This window comes from Condylura cristata, unplaced genomic scaffold (assembly GCF_000260355.1).
Source record: "Condylura cristata isolate star-nosed mole 26May11 unplaced genomic scaffold, ConCri1.0 scaffold00007, whole genome shotgun sequence".
NCBI classification, from domain to species: Eukaryota; Metazoa; Chordata; class Mammalia; order Eulipotyphla; family Talpidae; genus Condylura; species Condylura cristata.
Window position 1 is genome coordinate 33,889,257 of NW_004567108.1, and position 20,708 is coordinate 33,909,964.

Genomic DNA, 20,708 nt, shown 5'->3' on the forward strand with positions numbered 1-20,708 from the left:
GATGCTGTAATTATGTATTATATTGTTAAAATTAAGAACAAAAATAACCCAAATGTATTCATGCTAACATTAAACTGGAACTCAGTCTTGATAAACCCGAAACGAGAAGGTATATACTAGTATTTGCTAAATATGTGATGATAGTTATGAGTGAACTAAGATTGACTCATTATGCTACGTTGAAACATTGCTGTTCTGCAAATGAAAACATTCAGATCACATGATGGCCTCTCCTCTAATTACTATCCTTTATAACATAATATTTGAGCATGGCTCCCTTCTATATTCTTTTTTGTGATTTAGGTAACCACAAAAGGGGTGGAGATGAGGTGGAGGGGGGGGAAGCTTAAAATCTACTATGTGCAGAATAGCATTTCACAATCATTTCGAAAATTTGTATGATTTTCCCCCAAGATTTATTGGAAATATTCCATCGCGAGTGATCAGGCTCTCCTCCCACATTTCGTGTTAGCTGGGACTTGAGAAACCCCCGGCTGCTGCTGTATCAGGGGTGGGAGTGGGAGATAAGATATCACCGGCTTGACACTTCGGCACCGTTGCTATGAATGAATCACTTGTGTTTGGCACATTTCTTGCAAGGAAATCTCCTTCTGTAGCTTCCTTCTCTGAGCTCTTCCCGGGCTGTCTCCTGTGCTTTGGCCTTTAAAGAGAAGTGAGAGCAGGTGGGCACAGAGGAGATCGCCTAGTCCTCCTCCCCCTTCTCTTTCCCTAATTTAGCATTACTTCCGGCCGCGTGACATCATCCCCCGCACTCGGTGACGTAAGCGGCGGGTGACGTGTGTGCGGAGAGGAGCGCGCTGACGTTGCTATTTAAAGGTCCTCCTGCGGTGGGGATGGAGACACAGCGCGAGCACCTGGTGTGGGGCGCGGAGGAGGCTGTGGCGGCCGGGAGCGGGGCCAGGAGGCAGCACTGGAGCAGAGCGCACCGCCCGCTTGCCGCCGGCCACTAGGGGAGGTGGGGGGGCGGGGAAGGAAGGAAGGAAGGAAGGACGGACGAACGGACCTGCCGGCCACACTAGCTCCCCACTCGGGCCGCCTTGGCCCCTGACCACCGTCCTCGCCTCCCTCGCGGCTGTCGCCTCCTTCAGCTGCCCGCAGGGCCCTTCTGGGCTCTCTGGACGAGCCAGCCTCAGCCCCCCGCACCCGGCTGCGGCTCCGCCGCGGCTGTCTCCTCTCGCTCCCTCCCGAGAGCGAGGGGAGGGACCACTCTCGCTCCCCTCCTCGCTCTCCCCGCCCCCTCCCCCGCCCCCCGCCGCCCGCCGCCTGCTCTACCGCCGCGCGGGGCTCACGCGGGCGGCGCTGACCCGGGAAGCAGCGCCCTACGCTCTGTGAGCGGCCGGTGGAGGCGGAGGCAGCGACAGGCTTGAGGCCGCCGGGGCCGGCGCTGCTCTGCCGAGCGGGAGCTGGAAGCCGGCGGAGGCGGGTGGTGATGGAAGTGTGAGGAGGCGGCGGCGGGGCCCGGGGACTGTGAGGCGGCGCGTGGCGGCGGTGCGGAGCGTGAGAGGCGAGGAGCACGGGTGGGGGCGCTGGAGCAGCGGTTCTTCCGCGGCTTCGAGCTCCGCTCCCCTGCCCCCGACGCGGGATTAGCAGCCCGCTTCAGCTCGGGCGGACGCTTGCCGACCCATCAGCTCTGTACGCCGCTGCTCATCCAGCCCCGGAGCTGGGGGTAGGGTGCCGGAGGCAACGTGGGGCTTGCTCTCTGATTCATTCATTCTTCGCCGACGGGAGCCTCACACCTGCTGTGTTCCAAAGAGAGGAGGGAAGAGGGTGCAGCAGCGAATGAAGGGCCGCGCGCGGACCGGGCTCCATTGTGCTCGGCGACGGGGGGCGGGAAGGGGCTGAGGGAGGTGGGATCGGGCCCCCTCCCCCTGCTCCCCGGCGTGCGCTGCGCCCCCAGCCTGCTGCCATCCTGGAAATGGCTCCGTTTATTCTCCTCGGGAGAATGAATCGATCCTGCCCAGCCTTCTCTTCCTCCTCCCCACCTCCTCTCTGCTCCGAGTCTTAGGAGGAGACAAATTAAAAAGACAGATTCCTATGTGGAGTGCCGTGCACGTCTCGAGCTGCCGAGTTTGCACTTCGAGGAGATTTTTCTATATCGCTTTTTCTAATGTGAGCGCAGGGAAGCAGTGGCTTGCTGCTTTTAGGATTTTTATTTTCACGTAGGGATCTCTAAAGTGCACGTCGCATTGGGTTGCACGCTCCACCCCCAGGGACCTGGTGTGGTGGAGAAATTTGAACCCGCAGCCTTAGTAGCACCGAAAAGGCCGAGTTACCTGGCTTTCCCCGAGTGTCGTGGAGGACATGAACAAAATGACCACCGAACTCATTTTTTATAGGACTCGGTGAAGCTGGATTCTGCGTTTTCCTACACATAGACTCTTTTTGTGGAATAGAGTTGACCGCTGTTTCCTCCGCGCAGCATTTTAACTAATAAGCAAATGCCACCTCTGTTTGAACGTTTTGGTGTTTACGAAAGAGAAATCATTTTACCTAAGGGAACTAATTGAATTGTCAGCATCACCGAAATACCTCCAGAAAAGGATCTCGGGGGGTGGAAAAGCAACTGCGAAATAGCACACGGAGAAATTCTTTGGAAGTTATTCCGTAGCATAAAAGCAGAAACTTCAGAGCAAGTTTTCTTTGGTCAAAATGGGGTAAGGATTTTTGTGCTTAACACATCTTCAAATTTATTTATGTATGTGTGTTTTTGAGCGGTGGTGGCGGTTGTCTGTGTTTTATGTTTTCAAAGAAATGTGCCACCTTGCTAAGCTGGTCGTACTTTAAAAAGAGGCGTGCTAACCTTTTAACAAGTTATTTTTGTAAAGTGACACCGGCGGTCATATTTAAGTAACATATGTATATCATTTGTAATCCGAATATAGTTTTTTTATTAGTAATATTTAGGACAACACATTCTGCATTTTACTGGGTAAACTGCACGATCAGTTTTTAATCAAAATCATGTTGTTTTAGGTTTTATCTCTTTCAAAGAGATCTACTGCATTCTATCTGTACTTTGAGAATCTCAATCAGTTGCACAAAGGGATAATTGTAAAGTAATGAGTGGTTGGAGTACTGTTCTTGAAAATGATCCAGTATGTATTGTTGCCCTCACTGTGCCCTCTCTTTTGCCCTTGAATATCCAAACCTAAATACATAGATTTACTGATTTATTGGGGCATTTGAAAGAAAATCTGGGTGTCTTACTGAAGGTCTCCACAGTGCCAGGCTCTAGCTAGGAAAATCAGATCCTGAATAGGAAAAGCTTTCTCTTGAAGGAACTTGTTTCCTTTTTTGTTGTTTTTCCCTTTTCAGCTCAGATCTTTGTGTAACAGTGTCAAATCTACACCCTCTTTCAAATTCAATGTCAACAGAGTGCTTTTTCTGATCTTTTATTAACTCTTCAGTTACTTAGTAAAATGCTAGAAACTCTTAAATCAGTTAAGCCAGAAACTCATACTATATAGCGTAATTATCTAGTCATTTCATTTAGGTTGCAGAGTCTTCTAAGAACTTCCAAAATTCAGTCTCTTCTGTGTGTGTGTCTGTGTTTTGGTTAACACATCTAAGTGTAGTTAAGGGACAAGGATTGAAAGGATAGACTCTGAAATTCATCGTGACAGTTTGGATATACGCACACTTCTTAAAACTTGGAAAATTTCTTCGATAATGCTTTCTTTTTTGCTGAGTTAAAATGTGAGGCTTATAGAACACCTTTGGAAATTTAAACTATGTTGTAGGACTCCATCAGGAATTAAATGACAAAACTTAAATGACAAATGATGAGAATATGTATAACTTGTATGATTGGGAAACTGCAATTAAAATACCTCATTCTATTTCTAGTGCTGCTATTAGTAGCTTGGTTATCTGAGCAAATTACTTAACCTCTATGAACTCTTTTCTTACCTTCAAAAGAAAGGCTTAGATGAGTTTTAAAGATTTTTCCCCAATCTGAAAATGTGAATTTTTTCTCCACTTTCTTTTGATATTAATAGTTACGAGTTGATTTCTTGAAGTAAATCTTTCAGATAGAAATGTTGTTTTCTATAAGAGGTTTTTAAAACACCTAAGTTGGATAATAGTTGTGTTTGAGAATTATTTTTGCATGAATTGTAGCAATTTTAATGAGAAAATACTGAAAATTACTACTATTCAAAATCTTTGAAATATGGCTTCCCTTGAGAATCTGCAGCTCTTCTGTAACACGTGTCAGAGAGAGAGAGAGAGAGAAACAAAACCAAGTGGCAGTTTTTCATGTTAAAGGCTGCATTCTCTCTCGATGGTGGAGTGGTAGCATCATGAAAGAATACTGATTTTTCACAATCTTTAGACTTCATGAATGTCCATTATTTTACTAGGGAGCTTGAGGGAATTTAGTACCAAGGGCACTGATTTAAAATATGAAAACAAGTCTACACAACATACATTTAGACATTTCAGTGCAATTAGATATGTTTAGAAGCTAGTTTATTTGACCTTTTTAAAAATAGAACTTTAAAGATGGGCAGAAAAAGAAAGGAGTGAACAATTATGGCATTTTTTTTTTAAAGTCTTTCTCAAGGATAGTGATTCAGTTGCTATAAGTTGTCAAGAGAGACTTGTGAAAGTAGAAGAGATGAGCATACAAAGAAAGTATTTATGGGCATTTTCATACTTTCTAGGTATTTATGCCTAGTATATACTTGTGAAATAAGCATAGCCTGCTATATCTATTTATATCAAAGGCCTTTAAAGTTTTACCTGGCATTCGTAAATGACCTTACTCTGACAAATGCCTAAAATTTAATATTGTGGGCAGAGAGTTTCACATATGAATATATATTTTGACTAGTGTTTAGTTAATAATAATTTGTTTTTGCTTAGTTATGTATATAACTGCAAGTCTAGGGGGAAAGTCCAAGCAAAAGGAATTATTTGAAAACAAAATGAGTGATTACGTAGAAAAAAAGTCTATGACTTCTTTAATTGCAGTCTATGAAGGAGGGTGGGAAGGGGAAAGAACAGCTGAAACTGACAGTTGGCAGAGTCTGTCACAGTAGCTCAGATGCTGTCTGAACTATGTTTAATTATTGTGAAGGCAGCTAAAATATTGGTTTGTGAAACAGGTATTTCTCACCCCTAAAAATTAGAGCTTTTGTGTAAGATAAGGTCTTTGAAAAGCTTCAGAGTCTCACTGAGGAACCTCTGTTAGGTATGACCCCCCTCTCCCCCTCTCTCTTATCTCATAATGAGAGAGTGAGTCAGTAGCTATTTCAGAACTATTAGAGTAGGCAATGGAAATCAAGCACCCTCACTAATTTTTTATGCTACCTTTTATTTTGCTTAACTTATATTGGCAATTTTGTACTATCAACATGGGAATAGCGAAAACCTACTCCATTAAGAGTTGTTTATAACATGTGGTTCTTCCTGCTAATGGGGTCTGATAGTGCTGTTTTGATTAATCTCACCTGCTTATGGAAACCTTTGGCGTTCCATTTCTGTGACCTTCCTCAAGTATGGAAGTAGGTCCTGTAGCATTGCAATCTGAACTGAGTCCCTTGTTCGCTGGGAGAACAAATCAACACCTCTTTCTATCTCAGTCTGCGATATGCAGCTCTCGGGCCTATAGAAAAAATCACAGAAATCTCTATCTGGTACTACAATGGTGGACTTTGTTCAAAGCAACCATTTTTTAAGATGGGAGAAGTTATATATGCCTCTTATTACTTACCATTTTAGCAGTGTTGAATCCCTGTTATGTACAGTAACTCAGTGCTGCTGATACAGACTATTGAAACATGTCCCTTTCCTCAGGGCGTTTGTAATTTAGAAGTTGGAAGGACAGTTAAGTTAAAATTAAGAAGTAAGTGAGATGTCTAAGGGGAACCAGAGATACAGAGTGTGTATGTTTATAGTAATAGCTGCTGAAGGAAGAATGAAAAAGATTTTGTGGAGGTGAACTTGGTAGGCAAGTGAGAGACCTTTCAAGGAGAGGCAACAGTGTGATTGACAGCACAAAGTTGAGGTACTGTGAAAATCTGGCATGAGGAACTTTGCTTGGTCTCTATAGGAAGTAAAGCAGGAGAGTTCTAAAGTCCTATGCAGGGTCCAGCCTTGAAACACAAATGAAAGCTGGTGTATTTGAAGTCCTTTTTGGTAATAATACATTATAGTAAAATATACATTTTTAATATCAAAATCTAGTATATATATGTTATATGATAAAATGTCATAAAATGTGCATTGTGTGATGTATTCTGCCATATTCTATGCTATTCAATTCAGTTTTATTTTTAGGAAAGTAAGTCAGTACCCACTAAATTGATTTAGCAACCCAGTGGTGGCAACTGGTAATTTGAAAATTAGTGATATGAAGAGTCAATGAGGTAGAGTGAGAAAACAGTTAAAAAACTAAATTGTAGTGTCCGGTAAACCAAACCAGAACAATGATTCCTGGCCAGGTAGGGGAAATGGATAGATGGGCATGCCCTGGAAAATTCCGGAGTGGGAAGAGGTGAAACATTGGAGATTGAGATAAGTGTGGTTGGTTGGATAATATTTCTTTAGGATTAGAGCATATCATTTACAGAGGTAAAAATGTTGGAAAAGACATGGTAATCTTCCCAGAAGATATGGTCCTCAGATGGACCATGAAAAAGTCAATTTGGGAGTTTGAAAAGGATTTTCTAACTGGCATAAAAACTGCATAAAAGACTGACAGCACTTATAATGAAAGAATACTTGGAGATGTAGATAATAGATAAGATTTACCTTATAAGTTAAAAAGTTCTATCACTGTTAGTAACAGAATTATTAATTTTATATCTCTGAACATATATTAGGAGGGTCTCAACCATAAGAAGAATTTACATATTTTGAAAACAGACCTTCTTCTACCCCTGCCCCCAGTTTTAGAACTTAATGGATCTATAATACTTATTGGTTTTAAGGTGTACAGCATACTTTAACAGATTAGTATACTGCAACATGATAACCACAAATCTAATAAATATTCATCATCCCATGTAGCAACATTATTTTTCTTATGAGAGCTTTTATGGGAATAGGTTTAGTTTTGAATATATTAGTGGTCTGAAAGAGCCTGCTGCACTCTTAACTGGTCTTTTAAACTCTTTTTTGGAGGGGGGAGCTTTTTGTGAGTATTATACTTGGGCATGACCACCCTTTCTCTTTCCAAATGTCCTTTACACTTTATAATCCTACTGTTATATACATTGAGAACCTTTATTGTTTTCTTTTTGCTCTTACTTACTTTGATCTTTGTGATTTCATCCCATTTCCCCCCTTGTCCTAGTTAAAATAAGAAGGGAATTAATATCAGTGAACTCTGAGGGTTTCTCTTTGATTTAGTGCTTTTTTTTTTTTATTCATACCGAACTGGGGTACAGTCCAGAGATGTGGAGGGTGAGAGGATTCACCAGAGACAGCGTGGGGAACAGAACAGGCAGATGATCAAAGTACACTGCTGAGGGGAGCAGCGGTGGGGTCAGGAGGGGTCTGCCACACCATGTGGATCTCCTCTGGGGCAGGCGGGGATTGAACTCATGCAGAAGTGGCTTGAGCTTCTTAGTGCTGTTAAAACCGGCTGAACCACCAGGGAGGGCCCTGATTCAGTGCTTTTACCCACTTATAGGTAGTAGGAAAAACATAAGTCCACTACCAGCCCCAAACCTACCTCTTCCCTAATTTAGCTCCTGAAAATGTGCTCTTTACCTACCATCTTCTGTTGGCTTCAGAGGTGGGATTGGTTATGCTTGTTTGAACTTCCCCTGACACTGCTTTCTCCAAAGGGAAAATTGAAGTTTTTTTTTCCCTACAGTTTGGTGAGAGTGAGATGGATTCACTGTCACTGACAGGTAAAACTGTCTATATGGGATAGCAAGTGGTGTTATTATGCCCAGATGTAGGAATGTTATTTCTAATTTGTAAGTAAGATATATTTGTAGTGTTTTTTTTTAAATAAAATAATTATTCTAAAGTTTTAAAAGTGGGAAAAAAATCCTTTAAAAATAGTTACATATTTATTAAGGCACAAGTTGAATAAGGGGAGTTGAATAAGAGGAGGAGAATAAAGATTACGGTACTTGATTATTTGTGTAAATACTTAGTAGGATTGTATAAACTAATCAAGGTTAGTTACATTAAGTACCTATGTGAATTGACTTGAGAGGGGCAAATATTAGGGCTAGGATAGAATGAATATGATATATGATGTTTTTGGCTCTGGCCTGAGATTTTTGTAAGAATAAAATAATGATTATTAGTAGTACATTAAGATGTGACTATATAATTCTTAAAATACGATATATTATGTCATGTTGATTGGTCACAGTTTACAGAAATTAATCATTAAAAAAAATGTCCTCTTCCTATTTTTCTTTTTCACTTGTAAGTTTGTATTCTTTATTTTGATTTCTTGGCTCTAGAATAGAATTACTATTAAATCGTTCAAACTTGAAGGACTATTAACTCTTTCAAACTTGAAAGATGAAAATTTTTTCAACAAATTTGCACATCTGTAATGAACAAACAAGTACATACACACAAAAATTGCAAAGTATATTAGCTATGCCTACAGAACTTCTTTTGGTTCGGTGCAATGATTTGTTTAATAATTTTGAAATGAACTAAAAATCTGACTAGTGTTGCTTTTCTTTTTGGGGTTAAGAGGATCATAAAGGTTGGTTTGGCTAATTAGAGAAAATGTTACTCATTCTTTTAAAAGATAGAAGAAACTATTCTTGTAAAGGCAGTTTAGTTTTAAGTGGTTGAGTGGCTCAGATGACAAGGTGATTTTTTTTTTTTAAACTCTCTTGTGTTTAAATATTTATTTTTAGCTTACTGGAATGTTTTGTTGTTTAGGATTATTTCAACACACTAGAAAAAAAAAGTAGGGAAAATGAATTTAAAATATTTAATGTTCCCTGATAAAATGTTTAAATGACTGAAAACAAAATGTTTTAAAAATTTTATTCCACAATTAGTTAGGATATGGTTAGTTTAAGAAATGTACAGTTTCATGTTTACAATACTTAAGATCTGTGGCTCATATAGCAAAGATATTTTAAATCATGGCATTCATTACACTATTGGATAAATGTGATCTCCTAGAGACTAAACAGACTTCTCTGTTAAAGTTTGAAAAGTTGAGTGCTTTTGAGGCATTTCAAGCCTGTTAAATATTTTCATTTCCAAAGAATTTCCATTTATTTAGTTGTTTGTCCATCTAAAGAGATAAAATTTTCAAATCTTTACTGAATGGATATTGTAAGAGTAGATACAACTTTTTAAAAGCAAATCTTCAATATGTGAATAAAATTATATAGTTAGAATCTTGATTTTGGACAAGAAAAATCTTAATTTTTACTGTATATAGTATATACAGTATAATCTATATATAGTAAAATTAGATCTACTCTCACTCTGTTAAGAGACAGATTTATCAGTGAATTTATAATCTTACTAAAGACTGGTTATCCTTCCTCCTAACCATCACAAATCTAATACATTGGTCATTTCTTTGCTTCCTAGTAAATATTTGATGAAAAAAGACAAAATTTTAAAAAAATCAGTGCTGCTTGTTTTAAGCAACATTTTTGAAGGTAGAGGTCAAAGTTGTTGACATGTAAATCTTTTTTTATGCTCTGGCTTTTCTCTCTACCTGCATCTTATCACCTTGTTTAAAAAAAAACAAAAAAAACAGCTCACTTCTCCGATAAGTATAATTTGGAATTAATTTTATAGGGACTAGTATAACTTAGAATTACTTTACCGGGACATCTTCAGGGACTTTGCAGAGTTTTCCCCGTAATAATGGGCTGTGAACCCAATATGACTCTTACATAACTGAAAGAATTTTAAATGTATAGAACTAACATTTTACTTATAGGTTAGAACTCAACTTTGCTTCACTTAACAGTCTTTTTAAAGATAGCCTACTGGAGGAAGTCAAAAGATCACTGGCTTCTTTCTTGTATCAGAAAACAAAATTCTATCAATCCAAAGATTTAGCAATTTAGTCAATATTTTCTTTCCATAATATAAGTTACCTTTGCATTTTCTTTAGCATTTAAAAAGTTACCTTAATCCCTTAATGCTTACTTTTATAAAAACCTTGCTTTATGGACATATGTTTTTCTATAAAACATGAAACTTGCCATGTTGTCTTTGTAAAGGGTTGGAACCAGTTCCTCAAAGAAGATAGTTGTAAGAATTGAGGGCTTTTAAAAAATAATATAATAGTTTATTTTTACATCATTTTGTGCCTTTTTCCATCTCAGTAGTAATCCCCGGGTGCTATCACCATAGTCCAGTGTCCTTCCCCGACCTCCACTGTTTTTGATCCTATTTCACCCCCGTAAAATGTCTCTGGTATACAGTTATTCATTATTATTATTACTTTCTTGCCTGGTCTGATATACTCCTGCTATGAATAAAGCCATCTGGTATTTTTCCTTTTCTTTCTGGCTTATTTCACTAAGCATGATCAGAATTGAGGGCTTTTTATGACGAATCAGGTCTATGTAGAAATTAACAACAATAAAACTATCGAGAGGCCACAGACATCCAGCACCTCTCATTATTTTATAAGTCATTTAAAGCCATGTTTACCATGTCATGTCTTTTAGCACATCTGGATCTGTGTGTGCACATGCTTCAGTCCAGAGTACTGTAGGAGTGTCCTCACCAACTCCAGTCCCCATAGAAAGGTTTGCGCCTAACTTTCCTTGTCTGAGTGGGAGAGCCTAACAGAAATGTGTTGAGTTACAGCTCTGATGCAGATTCTGTGCATTCTACATGTTGTATTTCCCATGTTCTCATACTAGTTCGTAGTGTGGCACAGGTATGTGATAGAAATTAGATCCCATTTTTAGTATACATTACTTGATTCCTCCAATTCGGTATATGGTTAGATGCTCCAGCTATTTTTCTAATTTTTCTAGGTAAATCATCATTTTACCTTTATGTTTAAACATGCCTCAATATTATTAACTAGTTATTGTCTCCTGTTTCATCTAAGTATTTAAAATAAGTTTGAGGGTTTTCTGAATAAAGCTTTATTTGTGAGTTGGAATTTTTCTGCCCGAATTATTTTCATTTCCCCCCATTAGGCTCTTAATAACAGTCTATGCAAAATTATCTTCAGTATCTTCAGTACATGCATATTAGGAAATTTATCAGTCTTCCTTTATGGAAGCAAACTGTGCATTACTGAACTTATATAGGATAATTATTTTGAACCTTTTATTATAGGTGAGTGTACTTACCCTGTTCCTTTACCTTTCTGTCCTTCCCTTTTGCTTAATCTTGTGTAAAATGGCTGTTTCTCTTTCTCTCTTACTATGAATATGTCACTTGGTTTTTAACATTAAAACTCTTGTGCTTTGCCTAATTACCCTGTGACTCCCTGCATATTTACAGATTGAAGATTTTTACCTACTTTTGTTTTACTCAGTATTGCCAGGGATTCTCAAGCCCTCTTAATCTCATCTTTTTTTTAGCTTCTGTTGACTAAAAAAAATAACTCTAGGTCTTGTAGACTGCCGTTTTCCTTACTCAGTTGATACACATATATAGAATTTTAGTTGTCTATGGTTGCTTTCATTTAGTATTCTATTAATGATAAATTGAGATTTATTGTTATGTTCATGTTAGCATGGTGAAAATAATGAAATTAATGACAATATTGCCGTTTAGTTTTCTCTTGTGGAGTATTAGTATTTTCTAAGGGATTAGTAAATGACCTGTGGGCATTACATGATAGGGTATTTATATGGTAGGCAATTAGCCTAAAAAATATTTTCAGAGAAGCTACAGTGGTCATTAGAAACCAGTTGTAAAATTGTATATTCCTTATAACCTCAGCTATATGAATTTTTTTTTGTATATGCATAAAAAGATTTTAGGGAAATTCCTTAAAAGTGCTACTATGCTTCTTTCTGGCAGCTACCATGTGAAATTTTATTTTTTAATCTCCATTTATTCTTGTATTAAATTTTAGAAATTTTCTTGGGTTTTAAGGGTGAAGGGTATTTAAAAATGTATATATCTGCAATATGAAGTTACAAAGATCATTGTTTATACATGTAGATACTTATATGTATCGATTTTAACTGACTTTTCAGAAATTTTATTTCATTTTTTCCCAAAATTGGCTTAGAATGTATTCTTGCTGTCATGAGAATAATAATGAAAATTGTATCTTGTTAAGTGTTTAGCACAATTCTGTTATGTCATTGTTATTCAGTGACAGAGCATGTTATATACTCTAACTCCTTAGAACTCTTAATGTTAGTTCATGTGATCCTAAACAGACACTCATATTTATAGAAACTCATTTAGAGAGGATTTCAACCCCTCAGTTAAAAAAAAAACCAAAACTAACTACTAAGTTAGTAGTAGTTTAATATTTTTGTGATGAGTTCATTAAATGTATCTTCCTTTTGATAGCACTGAAGCTTCAATCTAATTTTAGTGTAATTAAGTCTCTGCTCAGTGCATTATTTTTTAAAAATACATTGAAGTCTCACAAATGACTTAATGCTATTATATGTGAAACTGGAACCTGTTTTAGTTACAGCAAAGGGAAACCATTTCTTTAGGGCAATCGAATAGATATACACTCAAGATACAGTTGACCTGTGTGTTTCAGTTGCCTTGGTTGGGAAGCTGCTTATGAATGTAGGAAAATTGAGATAGTGCACACTCAGCTCTACTTTATGCAAATGTAGCTTTAATTTAGTACAATTCTGATTGGTGGAACGTTCATTGCGTGATGATTGGTTGAATTTCAATCCTGAGTGGTCTTTGGCCTGCTGGCAGGATTTCATTTTCTTTTGGATAGACACATTTGGGCATACCTGGACATGCCCTAGGGTTCCTGGGTCCAACCATCAGTAGCTTCCCAACTCTGGTTTTTCCCTGAGTTTAGGTGGCTCCAATTTAGTACCTCTTGTTTATATTACTTGTCGGTATGGAGTTCCCAAAGTTGCTATTAAATTGTGAATCCCAACAGTCACAGCTCTTGCCTGGGCACAGCTTGATTAATACTTAAATAGGTAGGATGTAATTCTCTGAAGACTTCAGAGAAAGAGAGCTGTAGATAGTTATCTTGAAACACTTTTACTAGGCTTAATCCTGAACCAGGAGGCCCTCAGGTGGAAGGGCATGTTTTGCATATTGTACCATTTTTGGAAGGGCATGTTTTGCATATTGTACCATTTTTGAATCATCATGAGATAGTTATAAGTTACTTTGTCATTCTGAAGAGAAGGTTGGCTCACTTTGTGTCCAGCTTTAAAATTGTTATTTCTGAATTATCCCCCCCCCCCACCATAGGTTCCAAACCCTAATGCTACCATTGGTTGGGCAGAAAAATATGCCAGAGTACAAGGTAGAAGGCAATAGGGATTGGTGGGGATTGTGGAGAGTAAAGAGAACATTTTCTGCCCAAAGACATTCATATTCATATCCCTGTTCTAAAAATCCTTTGACCAAAGAAACACAATTGAAGCCTAATCTCTTGACTTAGCAATTTTTTTTTTCTTGGTGTACTAGTGACTGTGGTTCTCTAATATAGATTGAATATAGAAAGTTTAGACATACTTTTTTTTTTAATTCTTGACTAAAGAAGGAAGACCAGAACATAGCAAGACAGTAGCAGAAATCAGCTGATTGGTGGTTCTCAACTTTGACTCTGCATCAGAGTCACTTAGAGAGTTTCTAAAAAACACAGGTTGCTGGATCAACACAAAGAATTTTTGATTTAGTGGGCCTGGGAGTGGATTCCACAAATTTATTCTTCTAGCAAATACTCAGCTTTCTGTCCAGGATCTTACTTTGAGAATCACTGCATTGGATAAAGTGAAGCTTACACATAGGAGAAACTTTTGTTCTTTCAAAAGCTTCAGTGATGCTTGAAGTTTTTTTTTTTTTTTCTCAGCTTTCAATTTGAAAAATTTACAGTTTTGAACTGAAGGGGAATGTCTCTGATTGAGTCTTATGTGCATTTCTTAAAAGCTAAAAGATTTAAGACAACTTGAAACTGATCTCTCACTCTTTAAAGACTAATGGCTGTCAGCAGTTAATGATTGCATAATAATTTTAATTTGTATAATAATGTAATAATTGTATAATAATCTCTTATTCAGAGTTACTTCTATTTATTGGCATTCTGACATACTTTTAGAATTACTTAACATTACTTTGAATTCCTAACTTTATGTTTTTGGAGTAAGTATGGTTTCCTTTTAAGTAGTTTATTCTACTTAGATAGCTAAGTGTGTCCACCTACCATACTATTAGTTTCCTATTGTTCTATGACAATTTACCACAATTTCGGCATCTTAAAACATCACCCATTTATCTCACAGCTTCAGTTGGGAACATTAGCTGGGTCTTTTGCTGATGGTCTAACAAGGTAGCGGTGAAGGTGACAGCAAGGACTAGAGACTTATCTGTGTATCAGTGTCTTCAGAATTCACATTGTTGGCTGAATTATTTTCCTTCCAAGGAGGCCTCATAGAGGCTGTGTGTTCAAGGCCAACAGGAATAGTTCACTCTGGTACTTCATCTTTTTTTTACAAGTATTTGCTTAAATAGGCCAGGACCACCCAGGACAACTTCCTTTTGAGTAGTAGAAAATAAACTGATTAATGACCCTTGTGTACCCCATCATATTATACCTTCTGTTGGCACTCAAGGGAAGAGTTTTCTGCAGAAGTTTTCTAGTAGGAGGCAGTAATCTTTGTTCATCTAAGAAGTCAGCCTGCTGTACCACATCTAATACCTCTGGACTCTTGGTGGTAATCAAGGTATAGTATATATAGATGTTTAATTATAATCCTGTATACCTGAAGCTTATGTAATGTCATAAAATATTATTACTTCAGTAAAAAAAATATTTTAAAAAGCCTATGGAAAGTTTTCAAGTGTTCAAATATTAATATGTCTATTCTGTTTTAAAAAGAAAATCTTGTGGTTCTGTGCACTCCTGCTCCAGTATACACTGGTTTCCTTTTAAACATTCAATATCATTCTCATACTAGATTTTGCCTTGGCTCTAGATTTGGCATTGTGCCAGTTGTTTCTTGGACACTGTCATCTTACTTGGTTTACTCTGTTTTACTGAGGCTCACTTTCCTGTAGTTAACTGAAAATGGTGGCGAGATAAGAAATAATTTTTTTATTGTGTATATACACACACGAAAGTGTCTTCCACCCCAAGCTCCCATTCCTGAATTGAATGTAGCTCTCTAGATGTGAAATAATTTCCTCTCTTTGTGAAGGCACTGATCTAGTTTTATAGCTTCCAGATTTTCTGTTGAATTATGCTTATTTGCCATTCCTGTTCCTGTGCGTCTTTTTCCATACATTAGACAGTTTCAGGATTTTCTCTTTTTTTCACCTAGTGCTGCTAAAAAGGCTCATGATGATATGGTATGGAGTTTTGTTTGTATTTTGTTTGTGATTTTACCATTTGTTCTTTTGGTCACTGCTGGGCCCTTTCATTTTGTCAATTTGCTTTCTTAAATTTGGAAAATCTTCTTCTATTTTTAGAAAATACTATTTGCTTTATGAATGCCTATTAGCTGGATGATAGGCCTTTTTTTAACTTTTTTTTTCTTTTTATTCTGCCATGATTAGATTTTTAATTTCCATATAATTTTTTATTTCCAATTTCTCTTTATCAGTATCTAAGGATATTTATAGTGTTTTGAAATTTTGTTTTCTGTTCCCTAAGTTGTCTTTTTTTTTTTTTTTTAAGATTTATTTATTTGTGCATACAGAACTGGGATACAGTCCAGAGGCTCAGGGGCGGTGAGAGGCTTCACCAGAGACAGAGTGGGGAGCAGAACAGGCAGATCGACGAAGTACACTGCTGAGGGGAGCAGAGGGCGGGTCAGGAGAGGTCTGCCACGCCATGTGGTCACCTCCGGACCAGGCGGAAATCGAACTCATGCGGAAGCGGCTTTAGATTCTCAGTGCTGTGCTTTAACCCGCTGCACCACCAGGGAGGGCCTAAGTTGTCTGTTATTTGAGTCCTTTATTTAGTTTCTTATTTCATGTTGTAGTTTTTCCTGGTATATCTGGTGATCCTCATGTATTAAAAAGCTGAATCAGTGAATCAGTGATGCTTGTCACTAGTGGACTTTGTGTTGGGCAGTTAGGCAGTAAACTGTTCTCTTCATGGGTAGTCCGCAAGTGTAACTGTAGAGGGATCTGTTCCCGAGATTGTAGGTCTTTTCTGTGAAAATGTAGACTTTTTTGAGAGAATGATCTGCCAATATAAAAATTTACTGAATTCTGAAAGCAAGGCAAGTGTATTCTTTGATTGTCTACCAATGAGGTAATCTGGAAACCATTAGTGGGAAGGTTTTTAAGGGTTATGGTTTGGTTGACAGCCTTCTCCTAGTGCTCCTATTTTAGGCCCCACTTTTGTCTTCTGTTAGGAAAGGCAGTTCCTGGGCTCTGTAGGATGGAAAGGGAAACAGAGCCCTACCGCTATTCTGCTATTTAAATTTCTGGTCAACTCTTCTTATCTCACCCCCTTTTCCATTGATCCTTTACCTCTAAATTCTGATCAGCAAGTTGTTGAGTTATTAATTCTTACTCTGCCGGCATTTTGCAGTTTTTTTTGGCTTTGCTAAGTCATGTACTGTTTATTCTTTAAAATCTGTATTAAGATTGTATTAAAATTAGTTGTGCACCAACATTACTTATATAATTTCTATTCTTTGGTGTTAGGGGTTTATATTTTCTTTTTTTTTCCTTCTTTGAGTGGAAATTTCAGGAAAGATGAATGTGTGTAATTAATTTGCCTTGTTTGAGCCTTAGCTTTGAATTTATTTAAGACATCTTTCAGAATGTGTTGACACTGCTGACAGTTAATTGATTGAAATTTTGTGGATGATAAAGTATAGACTTTCTAAAAATCTCTCCCTCCAACCAACACCTGAAAAACCAATACATGATGTAAACACATCTTAAAATTAAAAAGTTAAAAAATTGATAGTCCAAACCTCAGCAAAACAGAACACCTTATTCTCAACTCTGAGGTAACTAAGTTGTTATTACAGTTTATCCCCTAACTCTGTATCTCTTGAACACTTATAACAAACATTAAGCACTTAATTTGTTATTTTTTGAGCACTTAATTTGTGTCATGAGTCATGCTAGGCACTGGTAATACAAAGATGAGTAGACAGCCATGTAAACAAGAAATTACATTACTGTGATTTAAATGCTAAAATAGAGATGTGCCATTATGTTTAAGAACTCAGAGAAGATTGCTTAACCCATCTTTGCCTGGGAAAGGTCAGAAGAGGCTTCCCCTAGCCAGTTATATTTAAAGAACAGAGGATGCTATTGGGGAGTATGGGACAGAGGGGAGAGAGAAAATATAAGGGTGAACTAGAGCATTTTAGGCATAGGGGTGGTATATGTGAAACTTCGGAGGTGTTAGAAAATTAAGGTAGTTTGGCACAACTCAGATATAGTATAAAGATAGCAAGCTATTTCAGGTCAAACCATGACTGTGCTATTTGTTAGAACATTATATTTTTCTACTAGACTAGTGGTCTACATATTTTTCATGTGGTACTCATATCAGTTAAATTTTTTGAACATATTTCATCATAAGTATATAGTTATAAATTGTATATCCCACTCTCTCTGTGTGTATGTATGTATGTGTGTGTGTGTGTATGTATAAACATAAAAACAGAAATGAAAGAAGAGAAAATTAACATCTTCCTTGTTTCCTACTTTAGAGACCATTGCTGTAAGTAGTGGTGAGCAGGAACAATTTTAGACACAATTTTTATACTTCTGTTCAAAATTAATGACTCAGGCTGCAATATGAAGGAAGAAGGAAGATTTGCACTTGGGGAAGGAAGGGATGTGTATGTGTGTGTGTGTGAGAGAGAGAGAGAAATTGGGGGAAGTGCCTTGCAGGCACTCACATTGTGTACTAGGTTAATTGCAATAGTTTAGTTTAGAATAATGACTAAGGAATAATAAATTAAGATAGAGTAATGAAGTAGATTCCAAAGAAGTGTTAAGAAGTACTATCTGTAGGAGTTGACAGTGAATTAGTAGGTATGGAGAGGTAAGGAGAGTAGCTTGGTCAGCCATTTGTTGAGATAGGAAACCAGGAGGAGTGAAGCAAGTTGCAGTGAGTTGAGATGACAAATTGAGTAAAACTTGATATATTTATGGGATCCACGTAAAAGATTTTATGGTTGGATTTCTAGGTCTTTTATTCAAGAAAAGAGAACTGGGCTAAGGATAGAGTTTTGGAAAACATTAGAACATGTAAGTATTGGTTGAAGCTATGATGTGGATGAACTCACTCAGGATATTAATGGAAGAGAACAGATCAGATCTTTCTGGGGGAATAATCATTTAAGAGGGAGAGAAGGAAAAGAGACACATAGCTATGAGGCTATGCCATTTAGAAAACTGTCAGAAATCCAAGAAAGGTAGTTTTAAAAAATGAATAGTCAGGATCATATGTAGCAGAAACATCAAATGAGGCAAAAAAAAAAAATTATTAGACTAGGTAAATAATGCTCCTTGAATGTCCTTACTTTGGGATGTTTGAGTAGCCTGGTATGAAAACCAAATTACCACAGGATGGTGCTGTTAATGGAGGTTGAGGAAGACAACTGGACTCAATGTGTTTAACATCAAGTTTTTTTTTTTTGAAGTAGAGTATAGCTTCAGCAAGTTCTAGAGTTCAGGAAATCTTTTGGTTTTGTTTTCAAAATAATATTAAGCATTTCTTTTAATCCCTGAGAAAGATTCCTTAGCTAGGTTAAACTTAGAGAGGGAAAACATGAGCAGATTAATTTTGTATGTTAATGGGCAGGAGACTGAAAGGGAGTTCCTTTGCTGGGGGCTTCCACTTTGTTATTTTAAAAAATGAATCTCTTTAATTTACAACACTTGGGGATATTCATCATTGTGATACTCCTACCTTTTGCAGCCCTACAATGGTTGGAATTAGGGAGTTTTGAAAGACTCCTAAATTTTACATTTAAATTTTGTATTATTAAAAGTTTTAGGCAAACAAAACCTAAAGAGAATTGTGTAGTTAACGGTTACGCATTCATCCATCACCCAGTTTCAGCATATTGTCTTATCTATGCTACCTTTCTTCCACATTATTTTAAAGCATATTTTACATATAAACATGAAAAACCATTTATAATGCCATTAACATACTAAGAACATATCAACCCCCTAATAATTCCTTAAAACGTAATCTAAATTCTTTCACAAAGCTCCCCAGTAGTCCTTTTTTAAATCATTGGATCAGCTTCCAGACAATGCCTTGATTTTATTTTCCTTTTTTTTTTTTTAAGATTTATTTATGCATACAGAACTAGTGTACAGGTCAGACACACAGGTGTGGTGAGAGGATTCACCAGAGACAGAGTGGGGAGCAGAACAGGCAGATCAATGAAGTACATTGCTGAGGGGAGCAGTGGGCAGCTCAGGAGAGGTCTGCTGAGCCATGTAGGTCACCTCTGGGGTGGGGATGGAACTCACGCTTAAGTGGCTGTAGCTCCTTAGTGCTGTGCTTTAACCCGCTGCACCACCAGGGAGGGCCTTATTTTCCTTTTTATATGTTATGGTTGATATTGTGACTTGGTGTTATCAGCTTGATTATTATAAAGTATATTCTCTCCATATACTTTATATATAAACCATTATATTTTAATAATTCCTAATTTTAATCTCCAGGAGTACCTTGCTGTCAAATATTGTTGCCTTTCTTATAATCTTTTCTTTACACACAGCCAGAATGATCTTTTAAATAGAAATTGGATCACTTATTATAACCCTGTTTTAAAGTCTTTGGTAGTGTGTCATTACCTAGAAACTAACATTTAAACTTCCTACCATGGTCTGTAAGGATCTATGTAATTGTGCTTGATCTATCTTTATAATCTCATTTTATAATATTCTTCCTGTCCCGTGGGAGGAAATATGGCATTATTTGTAGCTTTGATTCTTGCACCAGACTGCCTATGTGTAATCTTTGGCAAAACATTAAACTGCTCTGTGTCTCAGTTTTCCTATTTGAAAAATCAGTGTTTTAAGAGTATCTACCAGCAAAATTGTGATGATTAAATAATACATATTAATCACTTAGAACAATGCCTGGTCTGTGTAATCTAAGTGCCAAATGTTAGCTACTGTGGTTGCTGCTGATGTTGATGCTGTTGTTTTGATCTCTGTGTTCCAGCCACCCTTGTTCTTTTCAGTTTCTAGAACTGCCAAGTTCTTGCCAGCCTAAAGATCTTTGCATTTTGTTCTGATTATTTCTTGCTACATAGCATCCACCCCAAATTTACTGGCTTAAAGCAGAAACAATCTTTATTTAATAGCTCACACATTTGCAGATGCTGTATGCGTGTGTAGCCCATCTCTGCTCTGTGTGGCAGTAGCTGGAGTGACTTAACAGGGGACCCCAGCATCTACTTTTAATGAGTCCTTCATAATGTGTATGTTGTTCTGTATCCTTAATTTTTTTTATTTAACAATATCTCTTGGATATTTGCTCAGAACATAAAGTACTTTCTCAGTCCTTTTTATAGTTGCGAATGAATATATTATACGTAAGTTTTCATTTTGATGGAAAAAATATGTTTAACTTTGTCTTTTTTTTTTTT

General features: G+C 37.4%; 2 protein-coding genes across 2 annotated transcripts in view; one reads left to right on the forward strand and one right to left on the reverse strand.

The window, feature by feature from the left end:
* Positions 1–440: 440 nt before the first annotated feature.
* On the reverse strand, positions 441–2,348 carry LOC105853344 (serine/arginine repetitive matrix protein 1). Its single transcript, XM_012721762.1, has 3 exons — positions 2,295–2,348; positions 1,326–1,633; positions 441–661 (listed from the first exon to the last, which is right to left on the reverse strand). Exons 1-3 carry the CDS (start codon positions 2,346–2,348, stop codon positions 469–471), a joined length of 555 nt encoding a protein of 184 aa, XP_012577216.1. The 3' UTR covers positions 441–468.
* The window catches only part of HOMER1 (homer scaffolding protein 1), a 112,397-nt gene continuing 93,198 nt past the window's right edge, over positions 1,510–20,708 (forward strand). Inside the window, exon 1 of the mRNA XM_004678177.2 lies at positions 1,510–2,675. Coding sequence (XP_004678234.1) covers positions 2,671–2,675 — 5 coding nt within the window. The 5' untranslated portion in view covers positions 1,510–2,670. The remainder of the gene's footprint in view (positions 2,676–20,708) is intronic.